Source organism: Chrysemys picta, chromosome 1 (genome assembly GCF_011386835.1).
Source record: "Chrysemys picta bellii isolate R12L10 chromosome 1, ASM1138683v2, whole genome shotgun sequence".
NCBI lineage: Eukaryota > Metazoa > Chordata > Testudines > Emydidae > Chrysemys > Chrysemys picta.
This window is the reverse complement of record NC_088791.1, coordinates 302391650-302412174: the sequence shown is the minus strand read 5'-3', so window position 1 is coordinate 302412174 and position 20525 is coordinate 302391650. Positions and strand designations below refer to the sequence as shown.

Below are 20525 nucleotides of genomic sequence, written 5' to 3'. Positions count from 1 at the left end.
CTAGGCCAGACTAATGCCTGCTGACAGAGTCCCAAGAATATGGACTTGGGAATGGACAGTAAACAGATGCACTTAGATCAAAACTTAAATGAATTGCTGGGAGAAGCCAAGCAAAGGACTCAGGGTACCATAGGATAGACAAGGAGATTCGGCCATATAGATATGCAAGGGAAGGAAAGGAGGATTACAATAAAATAAGGATGTAAGGGGGAAAAGCAGAATGATAAGTGGCAAAGAAACCTGACTTTATTCATTTGACTTGCATTAAAATCAATGACCAAATTCTGAAAATGCAGCCAATGGTAAAAGTCAGAGGACAGGAGGAAGACTTTTCAAGGAACAGGAATGGAGACTGAACAAGGACGCAGATGCTGAAGAAAAAGACTGAGAATAATACACTAAATTCAATTCTATTACATTACTGTAACATTTGCTGTGATATCAGACACTGACCCAGAGAACATTAAACCATTCAAGCATCTTTTTTCCCATTTCACATGTTTTATTGAGTACATTTTTCCAGATGTTCAGATACTAAGATATAAAAAAAGGTAAAAGTGAGTTAAAACTGAGATTATGTATAAATAATTTAAGAGTAATAAACATCACAAGGATGTTATACTCATCCCCAAAAGCAACCATTATAAACCAAGATATTTCAGAGTTAAGAGTCACTTAAAAGAAATCCAAACATGTCAAGGTATAGAACTGTACAGCTATAGCACCAAAATAACCTTAACTGTGCCCTGTAGTGATATTAAGAGGAAAAATAATCTTTAAAAATCACTTTAATCTAATCTGGAACCACAAACATTACAATACCTGTATTGTAAGAGTATAGTCACTATAATGGAAGGAAGGAAGGAAGGAAGGAAGTGTGTGTGTGTGTGTGTGTGTGTGTGTGTGTGTGTGTGTGTGTGTGTGTGTGTGTGTGTGTGTGTGTGTGTGTGTGTGTGTGTGTGTGTGTGTGTGTGTGTGTGTGTGTGTGTGTGTGTGTGTGTGTGTGTGTACACGCATACATGAGAGCGCATGCACATAAAATAGCTCAGTGGTTTGAGCATTAGCTTGCTAAAATCAGGGTTGTGAGTTCAATCCTTGGGGAGGCCACTTAGGTATTTGGGGCAAAATCAGTACTTGGTCCTGCTAGTGAAGGCAGGGGGCTGGACTTGATGACCTTTCAAGGTCCCTTCCAGCTCTAGGAGATAGGATACATGTTTTCTATTAGCTTCAAAAGAACATATATTGGCATTCAAGCTCAGTGCCTGGTTAGATGAGGGAGTTTCTCAAGGTGATAGTATTTCCTGTCATTCTTGAAGTACCATTTTAGATCTGTAATACCATGTAAGTACATATATCTGAAGAAATAATACAGAAATATAACTCTTCTGTATATATCCCTCAGGTTTGTAATGTGCATTTTGAAATCAATGCAAAAAAAAATGACTAGTTGATAATTGTTTATTATTTATTTATTTATATTCCCTGTCCTGGGCAGTTTACAATCTACATGCATTCAGATTGACCATTGGATTTGTTGATAGAAAAATGTTGGCCTGTAATTCAGATATGGGGTTAGATGAGGGAAGTAGGAGGGGCGAATTAGATGACCTCTTAAGGTCCCTTCCAGCCCTACAATTCTATGATTTGTATCATCCCTTCTACACCTATGAAAGGAATCATATGTGAATCAGATAAAGTTTTATATTTGATTCAGGAAAACAGGAAGCTTTTTGGCATTGTTCATCATGCCCCTAGATCCTAGCACAGTGATAGCCGAAATGACTAATCGGGTCATTGTCAATGTCCATTGGTGTAAACAACTGAGAGCTGGTCAATGAAATGTCACACTGCACAGTGCTGAATGGTTGTGGGACATTAGGGAATAGCTGATGCGCATTGCTAATTGTTACCTAGCAACAATAGGTGTTGGAAGCAGGCAAGTGGGGGAAGGAAGGGACAGGAGTCAGACCAGCAGCAGCAGGAAAATGTCATTTCTTGCAATCAATCAGCACCACGAGTGTTAACAGAGAGGAGAAAAATTCTGGCTTGGGGGCTTTAACCTGCATCCTGTAAAGTAATATTGCCACTAAGTACTCCAAAAATATAGAGTGTAATATTCTGGTCACTGGACTGAAAATATCATTATCAACAGACACTATCAATGGTGTCATCAGGCATTCTGCATCTCAAACTCTAAGTGTCTTTCAACCTTGTTATTTATTAATGAAGCAAAAGAGGCAGGCTGCCCATTCGATAGACTCCCCACCTATCAGAGGGGTAGCCGTGTTAGTCTGGATCTGTAAAAAGCGACAAAGAGTCTTGTGGCACCTTATAGACTAACAGACATATTGGAGCATGAGCTTTTGTGGGTGAATACCCACTTCATCAGACTCACCACCTAGTGACTCATTCTGACAGGATTCCAAGAGCTGGGAAGGAATTTTTCTGGGATGCCGCCTGAGAAAGTCTGAATGACATGATCACAGTATTGTGGCAGATATCAACAGAATGGAAATGCAGAACATGAGCAATTTTTACTGCACAGAGCTTCCAAAATGATTTGCATACATTTTTGAAGGCTTTTTGTTTTTTCTTTACAAAGGGAATTTGGCGCTCAAGAAAGATGTGGACTGACAGCACTGCAAACGGATGCTCACTGTTTATCTTTATGAAGAATAATGTACAGACAGTAGCAGCAGCTTGTAAACCACCACATTGCCTTTGAAGGGACCACATCCACTCGAGAGAGGCTTTTTCAATCTCTATGTCAGTTCAATCAAGCATCCTGTCCTCATTTTTGAGACTCCTCCACGACTCCACTTCTCCTGCCTTGTGTTTTTAAGAGTCACCTTCCTTTGCACACCAGCAGTGCAATTCTTCTTCACCCATTTGTGTTCTTCTCCCACAAGCACCTCTGAACTAGATCCATGACAAAACTGGTGCATGGAACACTCTCCCCCCATGTCAGATCATAAAGTCACAATCCGGATCTACTTCTCAAGACCCTACTTCTGCTAAGATGTCTGTGGTAAACCACCTACAGATGTCAGTACAAATTAGTGATATCAGAAATAAACAAACAATATTCCCATCGTAAAACTTAAAAGAAAAATGATGTTCCTATCATCCTTTTCCTCCTTCCTCCAGTTTTTGTTATGTTGACTTGTTGCTTCTTGTCTTAAATTAGACTGGATGCTCTCCAGGGCAGGAATTGTCTCTTACTATGTATTTGTACTCTGCTTAGCCCAGTGGGCCCCAATTTCAGCCCTGCTGTAATTTTAATAATGAATGGTAATAATAATAAAGGATGAGAGGTATGAGATCACTGATGTGTCAGGGAGGGAAGGAAATGTATTGTTCAGCTGGTTTGTTTGTTTTTTTATTTTGTGGGGTTGGATGTAAAGTAAAGGCTATTTTTTGACTGAGTTAAGTTGAGAGAGAGAAAAACAAAAGCAAAAACCAACCAACCACCACCACCACCACCAAACGATTAAAACTCAAATAAGATTGCTGAGAAACAAAATCATATTTTTTCCTGATACAACACAAACCTATCTGGCCGTAATTCTGATTCTCAGTGGCTTAAGCCCATAGAGCAGGGAGAACAGTTGTATCACTCAAGAGATGATGTTCTAAGGCAGGTCAGATCCAACAACAGAATATTAAAGAATAACCCACATCTTTCCCTGCTATTCCTTTTACATAGGAATAGCCTATTTTGCCTCCAACACCTTCTGCCAGTCACCAGAAATGCACAAAGCAGATAGAACAATGATCATATCTTCCAGCTGGATGGCTACAGTACTAGGTCAGGATCCTGGCGGGATCCTGGGTGCAGAGGCATTGACTTTCTGATTTCTCAGGCAGTGGTCAACCCCTGCTCCGCCCCAGGCCCCACTCCCATTCTATCCCTTCCCCAAGATCCCACCCCGCCCCACCCTTCCTGCCCCTGCTCCACCCCCACCCCACCTCTTCCCACCGCTGCTCTGCCCACCCTGCCTCTTCCCATGTTCTGTCCCCTCTCCTGAGTGTACCCCACCCGCACTCTGCCCCTGCTCCTCCTCCCGCACAGCGCCTCCAGCCTGCCACTGAACAGCTGATCCTCAGTGGGTGGGAGGTGCTGGGGGAAATGGGGAGGAGCTGATCGACGGGGCCCGCCAGCACCCACTATTTTTTTCCATGCTTGCTCCAGCCCCAGAGCACCCTGGAGTTGGTGCCTATGCCGGGGTGGATACAATGGATGAGGCAAGATGGAATTCCCAGAATACATCTGCACAGGACGTGACAGAATTTAGCTCTGAGTTTGCTGTCATATAACTATTTTGTCTTCTAGGCTTTCCATATTTGTATCTCATACAATACCTTCTCTTATTGTAGTCATTAGAAATAAAATAATTGGTCTGTTGTGTTTGACAATATTTGTTCCAGCATCTAATAGGCAAATAAATAATATGGCGGAGAAAATAAGTAGAACCTACTTCCATTTAAGGGGCTACTCAGGGGAGAAATAGTGAAAAAGATTAATAGAAATTGAAAAAAATATCAAAAATGTAGATGATCCAGTGATTTGGAATCATTGTCTCAAGAGTCAGTATTGCTTTAATGTTTGCCATTACAAGGACTCTATAAAGGGTAATCATCTGTATTACTGCAATTTAATTAGGCATGGAAATCAGCTGGGACTATATAAGCCATTTGCACTTGCAGATGTCTCTCACTACCTAAGACTCAAATTAGAAAAATTCAAGCTTTACAATTAGGATTTCAAATCACTGTGCAAACTCAGAACTGCTCTTAAATGCTTGAATCCATTGGAAAATCCAAGTCACAGCTAACATTTGCTAAATGAATATAGAAGTATAAATTATAAAGTAGTATTTCACATTTTAAGAAATACAAATGAGACACACAGAGATTAGTTTCTCAAAAAGGACTGAGGTACAATGTCTGAAAGTACATCACAGCAAGTTATTTAGGAAACTGGTGAGCATGCATCCTGAAATAATGAAACAGCAAGTGAAAGATAGTGTCAATCATTTCTTGCTATATTAAAGGCCACCTGTAGGTCCTTCTCCAGAATTAGATCATATGGAGTAGGCTTAACCATGGCATACCATGACATTTAAATATGAAATAAGTGAGCAACATAGGCCTTTTCCAAGTCAAATATATGTATATATATATTAGTAGATCATGTTGACTTCTGTGTGTTGATAAATGTTAGCTTAAACCAGATTCTGCAAACTCTACCTATGTGCTTAATGTAAAGCATATAGGTTATTGTTTGCAGGATCAGGGACTTAATAGCAATGGGTGAATAGGCTCAATTAAAAGTAACGACACTTTGAACCTTTGCCCATTTTTAAAACCTGAATAGAACCATTTTTAATTATTATTAGTAGTAGCAGTACTACTAAGGTTTGAAATGTTCTGATATACTTTTCTGCTTGACTTTACACTTCTGCATTGGAGCTGCTGTTGAAAGCAAAACTCCCAAATGACATAGTAATTTCTGGCTAGGATCAGATGCACAAGTTTTGGAACTCTCATGAAAAACTGATCTTTCTATCTAGTTTCTTATTCTGTACCACAGCATATAAGAACCTTACAAATTTTAAAAGGCACACATGGGATTTCAGATTCTCATTAAATTTCCAGTCCAGTTTGGCATACTCAGAAAATGTTTAGAATAGTATCTACTTTTGGATGCTTATTCAAACCAAAAATGAATATCAAACTTTTAGGATTTACCTATTGATAATAATGACTTACCAAGCCTACATCTATTTAGAAAAATGAACTCCTTCCTGGAGAAAACCATTCTGTAACAACAGGCATGTAATTTAACTAGCATGTAAACATGTGACATGCCCGCTTTACCAGCCAGACACAGTTAATTAATCAGTTTTGAGACGTACTCTTTGCAGTTCTTACTCTGTTACCAAAGACTTGCTTAATATTATTCTGTGCTAGTGATAACGTATGCTCAGGTGCAAAACAGATAGTCCCCCAGGATCTGTGATATGATAGAATATTTCAAATTCCAGTTTGAATAAACTGTAACAACCTCTTATGTTCTTCCAATAATAAAAAGAGGCCCCTGTAGAACAAAAAAATAAGCAGCAATCTGAAGTTGTCTCACTTAAAGGACTGTATTCCAGGCAATTATCTATCACATTATTGCTACTAAATATGCCTAAATATTCTCCAGCACACTTACCTCTTTTTGTCGGTACTTAATTGCCAGCTTCAATCGTGCAAGATCATTACCATTCTGTTCTTCTATCAAGCTATTGTCATCTCTGTAATTGAGAATAATTTCCAATTCCCTGGAACTCCGTGTCTGATCCAGGAGGTCTTTTGCAAATTGCTTGCATTGACGCGACAGCTCTTCATATTCCGACTTAAACTCATTTTCTACCTTACTCAGTTCCTGAAGCTCCCAACTGAGTTGAAATGCTGTAAGGAAAGGATCCTCACTGGACAACGCAATCAAAGATGGACTTGCCAGAGCCTTGTAAATGTTGAGTCTGGATCGAGAATGGCGAAGGCTGTCCACATCTGAGCTTGAGACGCATTCAACACAGTTGCAGCGGACTTCATGTGGTCTAGGTACAGAAACCCCCTTCTGTACAAGAAGTTTTATGATCTCATAATTGTTCGTATGGGCAGCCAAAATAATGGGTGTAATGTCTGGTGTGAATTCTGAGAACTGCTTATCCAGCAGTATTGGTGGCACCTGTGCAAAAAAGTGAGAAAATGTATAGACTCTTATTTCAACAGCAGCAACAGTAAATTAAGCTACAGATAGTTCTTCTTGTAAAAAGTTGCACAAAACAATTTGGAATTAATATTCTATTTTGCAAATGCAGCTCCTTTTTTGATTCATAAATTGTGATCTTTTCTCAACATCTGTTTGTTATTTGTAATTGTTGAATCAATCCTTTGCGCTAACAAATTGTAGCCTATGGTTATTCTCAAACTATCGGCTACAACTTTTCACAATATCTATTTGGGCTGGGTGATGAGTCACTTAAGAAAGATTGGTTTGTTTCTGGTCCCTGATGCGATAATATAAATTTTATAATGAGGAGGCATGGCTCTAGAAATCACTGGGGCTTTGAGTCTCCCCGTCAGAGAGAAAAAGAAGTCCCTGCCATAGTGAGCTTGCATTTGTAAGGCCCAGTCCTGAATACGCTAATCATGACACCTAATAATAAGTGTAACTGAAGGAATATGGGATGGTTTGTAGGATAGGACCCTAAGTAGGTAACATATAAAGGACAGACAATGAACAACAAAAGAGAGTTTTAAAATACTCTTCCTTTTTGTGTGTAGGTTTTTTGTAAACCCTTGTCTCATAACTGTTCTTTGACGCTTATTAATTTTCCTTGTATACAATTCTATAACCTATACTCCTGGGGAAATTCTGCACCACTGTGCATGCACAGAATTTATGTCCCCCATAGATTTCTTTGCTTCCTCGCAGAAAAATGACTTTCTGATGGGGATGCAAAGGGAAGCCACAAGAGTGGTCATGCGACCCTCCCCCAGCAGTATATTTTGGGTAGCTGGCAGAGAGGTAAATCATTGTGGGGCAGGGGGCGGGACTGGGGAAGACCCAGCTGGTTGCTCCTATCCTGCTGGGCTGGGGAGGACAGGACTTCCTCTTCCCCTTCACGGCATCCAGGGCCATGTCAGACCCAACCCCGGATTTCTCCCCCAGCTATAGGAAGCTCTGCAAACTCCCCTCCCCCCTGCACTTCCTGTACCCATCGCTTGTCAGCTGCAAGGGGAGGAATCACTGTAAAGGGAGCTGCTCCCCCATCTGCCCAACCCCTGTGCATCCAGACCCCCCCATACCCAGACCCTCCAGTTGAGCCTCACCTCCCCATCACCCCAATGAGCCACCCACACCTGGATCCCCACCCCACTGAGCCCCACTCCCCCAGCATTTGGACCCCCAGACTGATCCCCCTACACCTGGACCCCCCTTCTGAGCTCTATGCCCCCACACCCAGACCCCTCCCCGCTGAGCCCCAACCACTGTCACCTGGACCCCCCCTACAGAGTCCGATTACCGTTGCACCCAGAACCTTCCATCAAGCCCCAGTGCATCCAAATCCCACCCGCACGCAGATCCCACATTGAGCCAGCCGCATCCAGATTGCCCCACACAGAACCCTCTCAACCCACACCAGGCCCCTCCACTTGGATTCTGCCTTGCTGAGCCTGCCTGCCCACACCTGGTGCACCTGGCACGGTGGGTCAGGGCCTTGGGGTGTTTATGGGGCAGGCCCAATACTTGCACTATGTCCGAGTTGGGTGCAGCCTTACCACTGAGTCCATGTCCTGGGGTGATGGGGAGCTCCACAGTGATCTCCCAACTCTGTGAAGCCAGTGGCCTGTGCTCCCCAGTGCCATGCTGAAGCCTCCATGTTTATTTGACAAATAATATTTGTATACTTTTAAAATATTGGGCACAGAATTTTTAAATTTTTGGTGCAGAATGTCCTCAGGAGTAAACCTAGCCTATATTCTTTTCTATCTTCCTTCTCTTTTGGAACCCCGGCTTAACTTCTGTTTTCCCAGTCCAGCTATTAAAGTGCCAGTCAAGAAAGTGACCTTGTAACTATGACATCCTTATACTCCACATTTGTTCCTCTTTCACAACTTCTGATTCATTGTTTTTAGCACAATATAAAATGTCGCCAACTGCTACCAGTCCTAGTTGATCCTGAAAATGTGTCTACTTTGTACATCTTTACTAGCTATAAAGAGCCTGAAATCAGAACTTATCCAGCAGTTCTACTAAGTATGTATATATATAATGAAGAACAGCTTGCTCTTGTACAGCTTTGCAGTGCTGAGAGGAAGGGAAGTGTGAACTCAGCACATACGACTTCGAAGGCACATAGGGAGCAGCTGTTTACAGCACCAATGTGCTATTTTTACAGTCACTTTGTAACATGGTGCACAAGGAATGATTCCCCCCCCCACTGCTATATAAACAACACAAAGAACATTTGGAATGGTGCCTGTGATGCTTCCCGGGGGTACCCAGCATTGGGAGGCACCTCGCCACCACCTGCCTTTAACATGAGGAAGCCTTGTCTCTGCCTCCCAAACCCACTGGCCACGGGCAATACCAGCAGTCGCCACGCCTCACAGGCCCCACTATCACTCTACAGGTTAGTGACAGGCACACTCCAACCCCCGAGCCCTCCAAGTGTCTCCCTGGAGTGTCCAGCCTCATGTCCACTGGACACTCACGCATTCACCAATCCACTGCTTCCAAAGAAACAGTTACACTTCAGCTTACCCGTACCGCCTCAGATCACTGCTCCTCTCAGCACACAGCACTTAGACATGTTTACAGTGAAATCAAGTATCAGTTTATTATCAAAGCACAGAGATTCATGTAGAAGTATTGGAAACAAATGGTTACATATAAAATAAAACCATTGCATGTCTTCTAGAGCTTAGACTTAATTAATAGGATTCTTTACTGTCTACTACAATATTGCTCACCCAAAATTCCTGCTGCATTTTTGCAGACAGTTTGGCTGTGACCCTTCTTTCATCAGACAAGCACATGTGTCAGTTTGCTTCCTAGGCAAAGGACTCGGTGAGTTTCTTTACACTCCAGAGCAATCCTTTGTCTTTCTTCATAAACAGGACCTCCCTCTGCTATTTATTTCTTCCTGTAGATTTCCTCTCTTGTATATTTTGCAATCTCTCAATTTGAATTGGGCTAAGTATGTGGCATACAATATACAATACACAAATGGACAGACAGGGAGATAGGTGTCTGTTACCTCCTGCCTTGAAAGAACATTTCTGAGATATGTCATCTGTTGGTGACCTGCCTTAACTCCAAGACCTTAAGAATATAATTTTCAGTATAGATAAAGAAGCCCTTAAATATTATCTGTACATATATTTCACAACAATTGTGATGACCAGTGGGCTCCTTGCTCTCAGTAGATACTTCACATGCTACCCTTCAGTGAACTATTACGCAGGGGATTCCTGTAAAACCCTATGTACCCTCTTGCCCCCTGCCAGCTGGCACCAAGAGGTCCTTGGGTCACAGTGTCTCTTTAAAAAGGAAAAGGGATAAACAGTTGAATCAGAAAGTTCACCTGAAGCCTGATGAATAAATAAACCATTGGAGAAGGGAAAAGATGTCTGAAGAAAGTGTAGTGACAGCAGAATGACCTCTATAAGGTGAAGAGAGACAGTGCATAGGTATAAGAACCTAAGAATGTCCATATTTGGTGAGATCAGTGGTCCATCTAGCCCAGTATCCTGTCTTCCAACAGTGACTAATGTCAGATGCTTCAGAGGGAATGAACAGAACAAGGCAATCATTAAGTGATCCATCCTCTGTCACCCAGTACAAGCTTCTGGCATTCAAAGGTTTAGGGACATGTGAAGCATGGGGTTGCGTCCCTGACCATCTTGGATAATAGCCATCAATGGATCTATCCTCCGTGAGCTTATCTAATTCATTTTTTAATCCACTTATACTTTTGGCCTTTACAATTTTACGTCCTTATGTTTGTTTTAAACCTGCTGCCTATTAATTTCATTAGGTGACCCTTGGTTCTGCTGTTATGTGAATGGGTAAATAACACTTTCCTGTTCACTTTCTCCACACCATTCATGATTTTAGAACCTCTATTAAATCCCACCTCAGTTATCTCTTTTCTAAGCTAAACAGTCCCAGTCTTTTTAATCTCTCCTCATGCGGAAGCTGTTCCTACCGTTTTCTAATTTTAATATATCTTTTTTGAGATTGGGTAACCAGACCTTCATGCAGTATCCAAAGTATGGGTGTGCCATGACTTTGTATAGTGGCATTATGATATTTTCTGTCTTATTATCTATCCCTTTCCTAATGATTCCTAACATTTTGGGGGAGTTGTTTGGTTTTTTTTTAAATTGCCACTGTACACATACAGCCCCCAGCTAAAACCTTTTCCGCGCATTATCAACGATCTACAACCTATCCTGGAAAATGATCCCTCACTCTGGCCTTGGCTACACTGGCGCTGTACAGCGCTGCAACTTGTTGCGCTCAGGGGTGTGAAAAAACACCCCCCTGAGCACAGCGAGTGCGGCGCTGTAAAGCGCCAGTGTAATCAGCCCCTGCAGCGCTGCAAGCTACTCCCCTCGGAGCTGTGAATCCTCAAGTGTAGCCAAGGCCTCTCACCGATCTTGGGAGGCAGGCCAGTCCTTGCTTACAGACTGGTTTTTGCAGGGGAGGGATAGCTCAGTGGTTTGAGCATTGGCCTGCAAAACCCAGGGTTGTGAGTTCAATCCTTGAGAGGGCCACTTAGGGATCTGGGGCAAAAATCAGTACTTGGTCCTGGTAGTGAAGGCAGGGGCTGGACTCGATGACCTTTCAGGGTCCCTTCCAGTTCTAGGAGATCGGATATCTCCATATATTATTATTATTGAGAGGATGTTTTCAGAGAACTATCCATGATGACTCCAAGATTTCTTTCTTGAGTGGTAACATCTACTTTAGACCCTGTGATTTTATATGTAGATTATGTTTTCCAACGGGCATTACTTTGCGTTTATCAACACTGAACTTCATCAGCCATTTTGTTGCCCAGTCACCCAGTTCTGTGTGATCCGTTTGTAACTCTTCACTGTCAGCTTTGGACTTAACAATCTTGAGTGTTGTCTGCAAACTTTGCTATATCACTGTTTACCCCTTTTCCCTGATCATTTATAAATATGTTCAACAGGATAGGTCCCAGTACAGATCTTTGGGGGACTCTACTATTCACCTGTTTCCATTTTGAAAATTGACCATTTATTCTCTTTGTTTCCTATCTTTTAATCAATTACTGAGCCATGAGAGGACCTTCCCTCTCATCTGATAAAGGCTTACTTTGCTTAAGAGTCTTTGATGAGGGACCTTGTCAAAAGGATTCTGAAAATCTAAGTACAGTATCTCAACTGGTTCACCCTTGTCCACATGCTTGTTGACTCCCTCAAAAATGCTAATAGATTGGTAAGGCATGATTTCCCTTTACAAAAGTCATGTTCACTCTTCCTTAACATATTGTGTTCATCCATGTGTTTGATACTTCTGTTCTTTACTGAAGTTTCAATCATTTTGCCCAGTACTGAAGTTAGGCTTACTAGCATGTAATAGTCAGGATCACCTCTGGAGCTTTTTAAAAAAAAAATTGGCATCAAATTAGCTGTCCTCCAGAGGCTGATTTGGTTACATACCACAGAAAGTAGTTCTGCTATTTCATATCTGAGTTCCTTCAGAACTCTTGGGTGAATACCATCTGGTCCTGGTAATGTATTACTGTTTAATTTATCAGTTTGTTCCAAATTTCCTCTATTGACATCTCAATCTAGGACAATTCCTCAGATCTGTCACCTAAAAAGAAAGGCACAGGTGAGAGAATCTCCTTCACCTACTGTGCAGTGAAGACCAATACAGAGAATTCATTAAACCTTGTCATCCTTGAGTGCTCCTTTAGAACCTTGATCGTCCAGGGCCCCACTGATTGTTTGGCAGGCTTTTTGCTTCTGGTGTACTTAAAAACAATTTAGTTTTTATGTCTTTTGCTAGTTCTTATCAAATTATTTTTTTGCCTGCCTAATTATACTTTTACACTTGACTTGCCAGAATTTATGTTCTTTTCTATTTTCCTCACTAGGATTTGACTTCCAATTTTTAAAGGATGCCTTTTGCCTCCAACCACATCTTTTACTCTGCTTATTTTTTATTATTATTATTTGGGGTATACACACAGTGTGAGCCTCCATTATGGTGTTTTTAAATGCAGCTTCCAGTCATTTCACTCTTGTGACTGTTCCTTTTAAATTTCCATTTAACTATCTTCCTCATTTTTGTTAGTTCTCCTTTTTGAAGTTCAATGCTACTTTGGTGGGTTTCTTTGATATTTTCCCCTTTACAAGGATGTTAAATTTAATTATATTATGGTCACTATCACTGAGCAGTTCAGCTATATTCACTTCTTGGTCCAGATCCTGTGCTCCCCTTAGGATTCAGCAAAGAATTGTTTATTCCAGGACTAGGTGCTCCAAGAAGCAGTCATTAATAGTGTCTAGAAATTTTATCTCTGCATGCCATCCTGAGGTGACATGTACCCAGTCAATATGGGAATAGTTGATATCTCCCATTATTATTGGGTTTTCTGCTTTTGTTGCCTTTCTAATCTCCTGGAGCATTTCACAATCACTGGTCAGGTGGTTGGAAGAGAATTCTTACTCCTATACCCTTATTATTCAAGCAACAAATTTTTATCCATAGAGATTCTATGGTACAGTTTGATTCCTTTAAGATATTTGCTATATTTGACTCTCTGTTTTCTTTCACATATAGTGGCACTCCTCCACTAGAGAGACCTATATATTTTGTACCCTGGTATTACCATGTCCCTCTGTCTATCCTCATTCCACCAAGTTTCTGTGAGGCTTATTATATCAATATTCTCATGTAAGACCAGGCATTCAAGTTCACCCATTTTAGGATTTAGACTTCTAGCATTTGTATATAAGCACTTATAAAAATTATCACTATATAGTTGTCTGCTTTCATGTGATGCAAGTAAATGGCACTTTTTTGGTTTGATTGGTTCTCTTCAGTTCCTACCAGTACTTTATCAATTTCTAGCCTCTCCTCTTTACTAGGATACAGAATATCCCCTTTAATAAACTGTCCCCTAAGGGATGTCTCTGTCTGAACTGTGTGCTCCTCTGCACCAGTTGGCTTTTCCCCAGCCCTTAATTTAAAAACTCCTTTACGACCTTCTTAATTTTACATGCCAGCAATCTGGTTCCCTTTTGAATTAGGTGGAGCCCATCCTTCTTGTATAGGATTCTCCTTTCCCCAAAAGTTCCCCAGTTCCTAATAAACTTAAATCTCTCCTCCCAATGCCATCATCTCATCCTTGCATTGAGACCCTGCAGTTCTGCCTGTTTAATTGGCCCTGCGCATGGAACTAGAAGCATTTCAGAGAATGCTACCCTGGGAGTGAGGAAACGTTAACAACAAACAGGGAAAGTGCATGAAAATAATGGGAGGAGAAGAAGAAACCAGAAGAATTAGGCAGAAATTAGCAGAGAAAGGAAAAGAGTGACATTTAACTGAAAAGAAATATGACTGTGTGGTAATAAAAATGCATATTTCTTGCCCTGCCAGTGAGTACTTTTTTTTCCCCTTTAAGTGCCTGATTTTTCAGCTCTTCTTCACATAGAGCAGCTTTTTTAGGAAAACACTTTCAATTTCTTCTGTAACTAAGTGCTACTCAGTGTATGGGTTGCAGAATGGGCCCAAAGGCATTAATGAGCTGTATTCTGGTAATGGAAAAGTAAGTTCAGGAGGCAATACTGCTAATCTGAAATGTTTCTGTAATATGGTGTGCAAATTCAGGGTCACAGCTACACACATCCTTAGGTGAAATGCCTTCTGACCTTGACTGCTAAAATCCAGAGCATGTTGCTAGACCAGAATAAGTAGATTAGGTGCTGAGAAGATGTATTGGAAGGGGAGGAGATGGATGGGAAACACACACACAAATACAGCTGTGCAACATTGGTGAAGTGCAGCATAGAGCACACGCACACACATATATACACACACACACAGACCTGTGCAACACTGGTGAAGTGCAGCACAGAGCCTACAGCAGCCCAATGGCAGGAGTGGGTTCTGGAATGCCTGACATGGCCCTCCCACCTCCAGGGGCGAATACATGATTGTCATAGCAGCAGGTTGCCCATGCCCTGTGTCCATCAGATGTACTGGAAAACAGAGGGCCCATACAGGGCTGAACTCTGTGCTGCGGATTCAACCCTCCCAGCTCAGAGCTGAGTAGGTTCTGCTCTAGTTCCAGTAACATTTTGCTTTACTACTTTTGATTCTGAAGTACTACTTGTGAGTGTGCAAGGAGAGAGAGGGAAGAATATGCCATTTGGGCACTTTAGATACAGCAAGATTGGGGTCCTTTGGGGTCAGAGTGGCTGGTCCTTGTGGCAGTATGCAAGAAAAGGAGATGGGCTCAAGGTCTCCCCATTGTTCCCGTATCACAATCAGGAGCACAAGCACTGCATTAGACCGAGGCTATCCTGGCCGTAGCCTTCACAACAGATTCTTTATAGCCCAGCCCTCCTTCGCCTCATACAGTAGAGTTGGAGCAGCTTGCCAGGAGCTCAGGGTTGCCCTGTGAAAGGGTAGCAGAGCTTCTCCTTTAGTGTAAACTCCCCCAGAATCCCTGGAAGAACTCTGGCCTCTGGGGACTCCTGCTCCTTCACACCTCTTCTTCACGCAGTGAAGTGGAAAAATAGCATCACACACTACCAAATTAATCTGTCCTGGTGTTTGTTTGTTTAATACATTAGATTTGTCCCTTTTTTTCTCTCCTCTAAGTTTCAGTTGCAGTAAGTACTTTCTTCACTAGCTCTGGAAACAGATGGAAATGCCAGCTGACTAGTGCACAGCTTGCGGCTGTCGAGGATGGTACAGTACTTTGATTTCTGAAGTCAAAGTAAGGTTGAGGAAATTGAAGTTATTTGAAGAGAATTTCTGGACCCTTATATGGCAGAACAAAGGCTTACTGTGAGTAAAGCCACTGCACTTTGACAGCATTTGCCACGACCAATCAGTTTTGCCCTGGGCATCCAAATCAGAGAATCAGAGGGGAAGAGGAGAGAGATAAAAGAGTAAAACACAAGGGTATAAAGATACAAGTCAAAACCCACAGATTTTTCAAGATATTCATATGTCTCTATGACAAGTTATTATTTTTGTAGTCTGACTCTACTAAACTAATATTTGTTTCTAGCCCTGCTCGAAACCGAGGCTCTCTTAACATGACATTAATTGCAATCTTCTCTGAAATGTTAATGTCGATGCAGCTTCAAACAGCATAGCATTACAATGATTGACTTCTATATCTGGTCCATTAGCTGTTTGTTTTTCTCATAGCTTATCAAAGTCTTTCATCTTGAAGTAATTCAGCTAAAGGCTGATGCAGACATTCTGGAATTCAGATCATCTGAATTTACCCAAATATAGAAAAGTCTATTAATCACTGCAACATTAACTCACAGAAACATTTACACTTAAACGGTAAGCCCTAAAAGACTATGGCTTTTATTACGTCGTGAGTTTAGCCCCTGAATCTCCTTCTATTATTTTAAGATTTCCCACTGACTTTTGACCAAATATATATGGAACGCCAAAGTGATTGAGTCAAATTGTTCTCTCATTTACAACATTATCAGGTATTAATCCTGCTTAGAGTTGACTGCTCTCATGGCATTCAGCATCTTTCACTATTACTCCAATTCCACTGCAGTTCATGAAGTTATGCCAGATTTTCATCGGGGTTTCTGAGCGCAGGATCTGGCCTATTCAAATGTCTCATTGGAATGACAGGTTTCAGAGTAGCAGCCGTGTTAGTCTGTATCCGCAAAAAGAACAGGAGTACTTGTGGCACCTTAGAGACTAACAAATTTATTAGAGCATAAGCTTTCGTGGACTACTGCCCACTTCTTTGGATGCATACAGAGACTGGATGCATACAGTCTCTGTATGCATCCGAAGAAGTGGGCTGTAGTCCACGAAAGCTTATGCTCTAATAAATTTGTTAGTCTCTAAGGTGCCACAAGTACTCCTGTTCTTTTTTCATTGGAATGAGTCACACATTTGAAATCCTTGACAGAGTTCTCCGAAAAGATATGCAAAGCTTCTTTAAGTCCTGCGAGGATGGAAAGCTAGCAAGTCTTATTGTAACGGTGACTCTCACAGGCTCAGCAGCAGCATGGCTATTAGACATATCCTAGAGTTAAGAAGGCTTTCTAGTGTGCAGCTGTTTACATTTGCCCCAAGTCACATGATTTTTGTTTTCTTGTTACATTTTCCTGAAGTTTTTGCAACTCAAGATTATTCATATGGATGAGCAGACAAGCTTGGGGAGTCCAAGAACTCTGTGTGTGCGTGTGGGTATGGGTGTGTAAGCATGAAAGAGAGAAAAGCAGAACTAAAAGCAAATTTCAGTGCTCAGTCTCTTCCATTCCCCATCCCTTGTTTGCACATTGTCTTTGTAGAATATAAGCAGGCTGTGGCAGGGATCTTGTTCTAATTCATCTATAAGTACCTAGTGCAATAATAAAAAGAAGAATTCATAAGTCGTGTGTACAGTAACTCTTCGCTTAACGTTGTAGTTATGTTCCTCAAAAATGCAACTTTAAGCGAAACAATGTTAAGCAAATCCAATTTCCTCATATGAATTAATGTAAATGGGGGGGGGGTAGGTTCCAGGGAAATTTTTTTCACCAGACAAAAAACTATATTATAACACAGTACAAGTTTTAAACAAACAGTTTAATACTGTACACAGAGATGATGATTGTGAAGCTTGGTTGAGGTGGTGAAATTAGAGGGTTGGAAGAGGGTGGGATATTTCCCAGGGAATGCCCTACTGCTAAATGATGAACTAGCACTTGGCTGAGCCCTCAAGGGTTAACACATGGTTGTTAATGTAGCCTCACACTCTACAAGGCAGAACGAATTGAGGGAGGGGAGGCAGCATGGCAGACAGAGACAGAGACAGATGTGAGAGAGAAAGATGTGCATTGTCCCTTTAAGTACGCTGACCCCACTCTAAGTACATTGCCTTTAAAAAGATCAGGAAGTTGGGACAGCAGCTGCGGCCAGCTCTCTCCGTCCTGAGCCCTGTTGTGTCCCCACCCTGCTCTATATGGAGAAGGGGTAAGCAGGGGCCAGGATCGGGGGGACGGGGATACCCTGACATTAGTCCCCGTCTTCCCCCCGCTGCACAGCAAGCAGGAGGCTCCCGGGAGCAGCTCTAAGGCAGAGGGCAGGAGCAGCACATGGCAATGGGGAGAGGGACAGCTGAACTGCTGGCAATAGATAGCCTGGAATTGCCTGGGATTAGGTAATAGATAGCTGGCAATGGGTAGCTGCCGCACAGGGAACTTAGGGGAGCGGGGAGCTGATAGGGGGAGCTGATGGGGGGCTGCCGGTCCACCCTGGTTCCAAGCCCCCACCAGCCAGCTGCAACGGGCTGTTCTTCCTGCAAGCAGTGGATAAAGCAGGTGGCTGCCAAACAATGTTATAAGGGAGCAATGCACAACTTTAAACGAGCATGTTCCCTAATTGATCAGCAATGTAACAATGAAACAACGTTAACTGGGACAACTTTAAATGAGGAGTTACTGTACTATGATCTCAATCTTGCCTGCTAACATTTTTGAAATCCATCTAAATCTCTGTTGTGATGACTGCTTCAAACTCACTGAGTTTCAAACCATTCCTGGGGTAAGAGTGGGGCATTCTTGAGCACTCCTGACCCAGGGAAAGTGTAGAGTGCATAAGATATTTAAACAGGGAAGCTGACCAGAGCCTTGTAAAGAAAGCACCCGATCCGCTCTGTGTTTGTGCAGCTCTTAGCAAATTGGGGTCCTGGTCCATGGCTTGGTTTATTAGGCAATATGATAATACTAATATTAATAATAAAAATAGATCAAAGATTTTTTTCTGCTCCTTGCAATGTGATATCATGGAAAGGGGACTTACTCCTGAATGCCCATAAGATATTCAAGACGTCTACACTTGGAGCTAGGGCTGTGATTCTCCTGCTTGAGTACACATATTCACACTAGCTCTCATGGAGCTAGCACAAGTATAAATAGCAATGTAGCTGCGATGGCAGGAGAAGCGGTAGCGAAGGCACAGCTGAGCTGTGATGAGAACATACCCACTGGCTTGTACTTGTGGGCAGGTTTGTATTTGTGTAAGTGGGGGAACGGTCCCGCTATTGTGGGGAAATTTCTTGGCTTATACACTACCCCAGTGAAATGGGCTAGCGAAAGGATCTGAGTCCTCACTCCCACTCCCTTTACCCAGAGGCCTGCCTGACCTCAAGAGTTCCCCTTCCACTCTCCCGTGTGGCAGAGTCCTCATAACCCCAACAAGGCTGGGCCCAGGATTCCTGAGGGGCTCAATCCCCAACCTTGTTGTGGTCACTTAGGGCAGGGGCTAGCGTGTCCCCACTCCAGGGTGCTCTCTCTGCACTGGACGCTTCCCTGACCCGCTGATCATTACATACAGTTCAAAGCAAATACAATTTATTAAACAGCAATCAATTAAAAAAAATAAGGAAAAAATAGGAAAGGTTAAAGGAAAACACATCATCCTGCTCTGTGGCACGGGGACATCACAACCAGCGTCTCTGGGATGTAAGGGAAGTTCAGTCTATTCCTCACAAGTCCCAGGCCCCTTCTCAGGCCCTGGCTGTGCTGCAGAGACGCTGCGGGTCAGACACTTGCTCTGGCGGTGGCCACATGCCCTCAGGCTCTGGGTGGCAGGACCCTTCTTCCCAGCGTCGTCCCCACCCCATCGGGTTAAGATCCCCCTTCAAGTCTGTCCTGCAAGGCCTCTTGGCTGAGGGCATCTCCCTGCACTGAGCCCACTGCCCAGGGTCCCCCTCACTCTCCCCAGCTGATCACCGCACCCAGCTCCGGACTGCTCCAGCCCCAGCTCCAGCTCCACACTGCCTCAGTACAGCTGCTGCTGCTGCTCTGCCTCCAGCTCCCTGAGCTGCTTCTGTGACTCTGCTCCCAGCACTGACCTGCTTCCTGGGCTGCTTTTCTGGCCCCTCAGGCTGGTGTAGCTCTGCTCCCCAGCTCAGCTGGGGCCCCTGCTCTCTCCCTAGCTTGGCCCCACTCTGTCTGACCCAGGGAATTCCAGCTCACACAGAGGACAGGACCCCCTGGCCTCCTGACTCTCTGATTAGCCTGCCCGCCCTGTCAATCAGGCTGACCTGGTGCATTGGCCTCTCCCCATTGTTCCCGGGGAGTGTAAGTCTCAGGATGCTGATTTCCCACCAACCCGTCCCCTTTCTTTTGGTACTGGGAGCAGGGCCGGTGCAACCATTTAGGCAAACTAGGTGGCCGCCTAGGATGCCTAGTGGTTGCGGGCGCCTAAAAGCCCACTCAGGCGAGGAGGTGGAGTGGAGGTGAGCCGGGGGGGGGCGGGGGGGGAGAGCTGCCCGCAGTAACGGGGGGGGGGGGCGCACAGGGGAACCGCTCCCCGCCTCAGATCACCTCCACTCTGCCTCCTCCGCTGAGCACTCAGCCCCCGCTCTAAGTCTCCTCCAATCGGCGCCGCAAGCCTGCGAGGGGAGGAGAATTAGAATGGCGCTGGCGTGCTCAGCAGAGAAGGTGGAGCCAAGGTGAGCTGGGGCAGGCTCCCCGGGCGTGGTTAGCTTCTGCGAGGGGGGGGCCTCCCCAGGCAGGGTTAGCTGCCACAGCGGGGGTCTCCCTAGGTGGGGTTAACTGCCACAGAAGGGGGTGCTCCCCGGGCAGGGTTAGCTGCCGCGGGGGGTGGGGAGGCTCCCCGGGTGAGGTTAGCTGCCGTGGAGGGGGGGGGGGGGGGCTCCCTGGGTGGGGATAGCTGCAGGGTGGGGGTAGCTGTTGTGGGGGGGGGCTCCCCGGGC

General features: G+C 43.6%; 1 protein-coding gene across 4 annotated transcripts in view; it reads right to left on the bottom strand.

The window, feature by feature from the left end:
• TRPC4 (transient receptor potential cation channel subfamily C member 4) overlaps positions 1-20525 on the bottom strand; it is a 211898-nt gene that overhangs the window by 92391 nt on the left and 98982 nt on the right. For 3 of the 4 annotated variants that reach the window (XM_065581286.1, XM_065581288.1, XM_065581287.1), the window contains one exon: positions 6221-6739. The exons of the other annotated variant lie outside the window; for it this stretch is intronic. In XM_065581286.1, coding sequence (XP_065437358.1) covers positions 6221-6739 — 519 coding nt within the window. The remainder of the gene's footprint in view (positions 1-6220; positions 6740-20525) is intronic. 4 annotated transcript variants of the gene reach the window in all.